Raw genomic sequence first — 5,070 nt, forward strand, 5'->3', positions numbered from 1 at the left:
TAGAAATGTAGATCATTACCGATACCGCATTTGTCAAAGGAAAGGGGGAGTCTCAAATAAAATCATTTACCACCGAACGTGATGCGTTATAAAACACATCGTTGAAAAAAAGGTTTGGTAATGAATATTCACTTCTAATATTGAATATACGGTATTGATCAGCAACACATGATCGTGAATATCATCTTCATTACGTTAATATACCTGATCATCGTTCCTATTGCGTGTTACACAATATGAAAATGAATTACATATGTATTATCTGATGATCTATCTTTATGATGTAGAAAATCAATTTTTTTTTCATTTCATTCTATTTTTTTTATTGCAACAAAAGAGTAAAAGTAATTAGAAAATAACAGTCTGCCAAATGCAATATTTAAATAATAACACTAATTTTGGCAGTGGATTATCACGAAATGGCAAAGAATAATAGAAAATTTTATTTTTATTGGGGGGGGGGGGGGGTATTGTTTTAAATATATAGTTGCAAGATACAAATTCTAATATATTGAGTATAATTCAAACAAATAAATTTATCTATTTAAACTTGGGCATCTCAGTATTTTCATGCGATGACCATTTCGAATGTGCTAACACATTATCAGTAAGGCCTTGGTCATTTGTAATAATTTAAGAATAATTGAGAATCGATTTTCATAGTTTCATGGGACCCTTCTGGATAGCTTGATACTAAAATCCCTTCTCGTCCATCTAGCAATATGAACAAAAAGGAAAACAAGAGAGCTATGCTCAAATATATGGACACGTAGCGCCACCCAGTGGCAATAATTTTGATGACGTCATAGCGAAAAAAAAAGTAATAGCCTTCTGGAGAAAAATATTATCTTTAACCACTGAAAATATTAAAGCAATTGGTCCAGTATTCGAAGAGAAAAGCGATTTTTTAAAAATGGAGACGGAGACAAATAACAATGACAACAAAATTTTGAAACGATCGTTATGGCCACTAAACGTGTCCAATACCAAAATCAATCAATGTAGAAAATCAACAAAAAACCGAAAATCGCATACAAGTCATGCGTACCATTGTACACAGGTTGCGTAATTATTTATTTTTTCGCTGTGACTCGGCATTTCATAACAACTCGTCTGCGTTAAGTCACCGTTACCTGGCATTTTCGATGTATTCTCGCACTACGTTAACTGCTTTATCATTAGTTTCACGGAGATCGTTGCGTCTTACTAAAAGTCGTTTTACAAAGATTGTAACTGAAGGACGTAATTTAGTTCGGATATCATCGTACAGACCGATAACAATGGGATCTTTGATATCTGGAAATTCGCCAACCTCATGTAAGTTTTGCCGGATATCAGAAGTGTAGACAGTAAACTCATATTGAATTAAAAAAGGCAGCGAAGATGCCCATTGATGATTGAAAGTAATAGCCTCTGTTGAATCTGCCAATTCTGCAATTACTGAATTATCTAACTCACAATACGATACGATACTGCGATACGTCATAAAAAATAAACGATTTTTATTCTGAAGCCTGGTTCTTTGAAAATTAGACAGTTTTTAGAACGTAGCATCATTTTCAACGCCAAGCCTAGCATGCTCAAATGACAGAATGAACGTTTTCCTCATATGAACCCGGTTCACTTTTGTATGATTTTATATCCACATAAGTCTGTAAGTCAACTGCAGAACTTGAGAAATGTCTGAATGTAAGAATAAAATATTATGATACTGTAATAACACCTTAATGAAACAATGCTTACTATTTCTATGATCACCCATAATTCCTCATACGAGATAGAATTGTAGATATTGTTCTGTGCAGCAAATTTTTTGAGATTGGATAGGCTAATTCAGTAATTCAAACTTTATATAAGAATTTAGAATCAAAGTATAAAAATTTATGTAGACTATATTATTTTTCTGACTGATAAGCTAGCTCTTATTGTAAAACATGAATGCTCAAATGTTTATCGGGATAAATATCGCCATGTTTCTTTTTACAAAAGCTTCTGGTGTTGAAGTTAAATTCACAGAAGAAGAATTGAAAGAACGTCTAACACCTATGCAGTATCATGTTACACAAGAAAAGGGGACAGAAAGGTAAATTTTTCTCACATTTCAGCATTTGGTAAACTTTATCAAAAGGTAGCTATTTTTGCTGTTATTCATAACTCATGTTCTGTGCCAAGTTCTCTAAAGAGCAAGATGTCTGATTAATGAAATGACAATTAAGTTGAACATGTGTTTTCTGAAAATGGCTTTCAATGTTAGTAGTTTTATCAGTAAATTTTGTGGAATGTAATTTTCTGTTCTGGGATATATTCTTGTTTGAGTATATTTTCAAACAGGAAGTTTGAGTTTTGAATATTACACTATTCCAAGAAGCCTGTTGTCTATCAGCCATTAATAAGACTGGAGCTAATCGGTTCACCCCACCAAAGTTATTACACCCGTGGGTGGTGTGGGGCATCAGGTTTGAACCAGAGCTCTCTAACTGCAATACCAACATAGTCAATGTTCTACCTACTACATGTCTGCTCTGGAGAGTTACACCAAGAATACCTAATCATTCCAAAGTGATAAAAAAAATTTGTTGCCTTAGATTAGCACTGAATTACCAAGTTTATATCCAAGTATTGTTACATTTTCTTTAGAGCATTTACAGGAGAGTTGACTTACAACAAAGAAAGTGGAATTTACAGCTGCGTTGTTTGTGGACAATCTTTGTTTAAGTAAGTATATGCAAACCACGAAAAATGGTAATGTTGTCATTGTCTTATCTTTGACTTCTTGTTTTTACTGATAAATTAATGTTCATATATTCCAGGTCAGATCATAAGTTTGATTCTGGTTCGGGATGGCCATCGTTTCATGAAGTGATGAATTCCGATTCTGTTGACACACATACTGATCTAAGTCATGGTATGAAACGAGTTGAAGTCACTTGCAAAAAGGTAATTGTGAAAGTAATGAAATTTAAGCCTTCTTAATGAACTTAATTGTTTTTATTTGGATAATACCATATTTTCTACTGTGTAATTCTTCATTCGTGGTAGATCTTCAATTCTGTATAGGATTTCATATTCATCATAGGGGAGAGGAAATCCAATGGCATAATGTGGAGTACCTTGGCCTCTTGCCTGGTAACGTGTCCAACAATCATCTCACACATAGTTATCCCCTGCGAAATTCGAAGGGTAATTAGTGGTTCGAATGCTTAGCACGATGTACACATTGTTGAGCATACTTTTCCAAAGATCCTCTGTCAGTTTTACAAATGTCACATTCACATCTTCTTTATTTCTTAGTGTGGCAGTCATCTTGGGCATTTATTTGATGACGGACCCAAGCCATCAGGACAGAGGTTTTGTATCAATAGTGCTTCTTTGAAGTTTGATGGCAGTAAGAAGAAATCAGAACTATAAGATGAATACCGTATAATACTTCATCAACTATCCAATCCTACCCAGTATACATAAAAATATGCATCACTCAGGTACTCATCATTTTAACAGAAAACACAGAAAGCTGGAACATTTTTCACTTATTTGTTTGAATTATGTTGTTATAATTACCACATGCTGCCAATTTAGATTCACAAGAAGCCATATCAGGATTTTTGTGATATCGAATTAGACTGAATATGTTAGCCTATGAGCATACCCAAATTTTTTGTCAGCCGCTTCCATCAAAAAAGTCATATTTTCCAGCCGGTTCTGTTACAGGAAGTCATATTTTCTTAGCAAATAAACCAGTAATGCTAACCGGTTCGCTGATCTCATAAAATTTTGCAAGACGGTTTTATAGAACCGGCTGAATCCCGCCACTGACCCAACCTTACGGGAAAATTATCACTAGCTCCTCCTGAAACATGTTATTGATATCAGGGCTCTTCAAGCTGAGGGTAACCCAGGGTGGTGCACGAAAAGGCTGATAATTTTATTCAAAGAAAACATTCAGGGAAACTAATCTTCGAGGGTCACGAAAACATTTCGTGCCAAGTGGGTCACGATGAAAACAGTTTTAGGTTAGATGGTAAAGGATTAAAAAGGCTGTTTTTGGCTCTTCCCAATCATCGCATTGTCATAATATGCAACAAGTTGCTATATTTTGGCAGAAGATGTATATCTGTAGGCTATTGGTTGCTTTTTCTGCATGTATGTAGTTCATCTTGATTTTACTAATGTTGCCACAAGAATATATAGTTTATATTTACTTAATATAATGAATCGTGTAATAACAAGCTTTTGTCTTGGTAACTGAGTCTTGTAATTAGAGGCTGGGAGAGTTGTTAGAGTAGAAATTGCACCGTTGTCAAGAGTAGAAATAAATACTCGACAGATTATATGTAAATCTTTTACTGCACTGGTGGTTTGAACTTAAATACTGTTCAGTTTTCAAACAAAAGCACGAATGAATCGGCGTAAACATCAAACTGAGATAGAGCCTCAAGTCATTCAAAAGAAAGTTTGGAAATTCGGTTCCACTTTTCTTAGCTGATATTTTAAATACCATATTTTTTGAACCATGGGGAATGCTTCAAAAACATCAGCTAGTGTACAGACACTAATGACTGAAACAGCCAAGGCTGAGAGGAAGGGCTAATGGCGGGACAACAATCAAATCTATAGCATAATGTGTTTGAGAAAAAGGGGAGTGCTGAATAGTGCGACCTGCTTAAAACAGTCAAGAGTCATTTTATCTTCTAGTTCCTGCTAATTATGTCAGATTAGTTGTCGCACTTGGTTTCTTGGAATTGAATGCTCAAGTTCTTTCTGGACATCTACCGACCATAACATGAAGCCATTTTTCAAAAGGGTGAGTGACTAGAGTTGGAATGACTAACTAGAATACTGCCAGACACTCCAAGAAAATTTTTGAAAGGAATTTGTAAAGTTTCGAAAAAATCGACACTCCCATTACTCGCTTATTGCAGTACAAACAAAAATTGGCAAAATTTATCCATTTCACAGTTCACTCCCATTACCAGCTCATTGCAGTACAAACTAAAATTGACAAAATTTATCCATTTCACAGTTGTTTCAAAAATTTATTTAGACTGGCCTTATGACTTTAAAAACAGAAGC

The 5,070-nt window shown here is 34.6% G+C and overlaps 1 protein-coding gene across 1 annotated transcript; it reads left to right on the forward strand.

Annotated features, from left to right (window-relative positions):
- The first annotated feature begins 1,011 nt into the window (after positions 1 to 1,011).
- Positions 1,012 to 4,242, forward strand: LOC120345759 (peptide methionine sulfoxide reductase MsrB-like). The gene is made up of 5 exons (XM_039415303.2): positions 1,012 to 1,317; positions 1,990 to 2,083; positions 2,638 to 2,715; positions 2,811 to 2,937; positions 3,292 to 4,242. Exons 1-5 carry the CDS (start codon positions 1,041 to 1,043, stop codon positions 3,406 to 3,408), a joined length of 693 nt encoding a protein of 230 aa, XP_039271237.2. The 5' UTR covers positions 1,012 to 1,040; the 3' UTR covers positions 3,409 to 4,242.
- The last annotated feature ends 828 nt before the right edge of the window (positions 4,243 to 5,070 follow it).

The sequence above is a fragment of the Styela clava genome, chromosome 8, assembly GCF_964204865.1.
Source record: "Styela clava chromosome 8, kaStyClav1.hap1.2, whole genome shotgun sequence".
Lineage (NCBI taxonomy): Eukaryota > Metazoa > Chordata > Ascidiacea > Stolidobranchia > Styelidae > Styela > Styela clava.

Bases quoted from the DNA above. Each gene is read 5' to 3' on its own strand.
- LOC120345759 (XM_039415303.2), top strand. From the start codon at position 1,041: ATGCGTACCATTGTACACAGGTTGCGTAATTATTTATTTTTTCGCTGT. The intron at 1,318-1,989 runs GTAAGTTTTGCC...TTTTTACAAAAG, and splicing joins TGGAAATTCGCCAACCTCAT to CTTCTGGTGTTGAAGTTAAA. The intron at 2,716-2,810 runs GTAAGTATATGC...CATATATTCCAG, and splicing joins TGTGGACAATCTTTGTTTAA to GTCAGATCATAAGTTTGATT.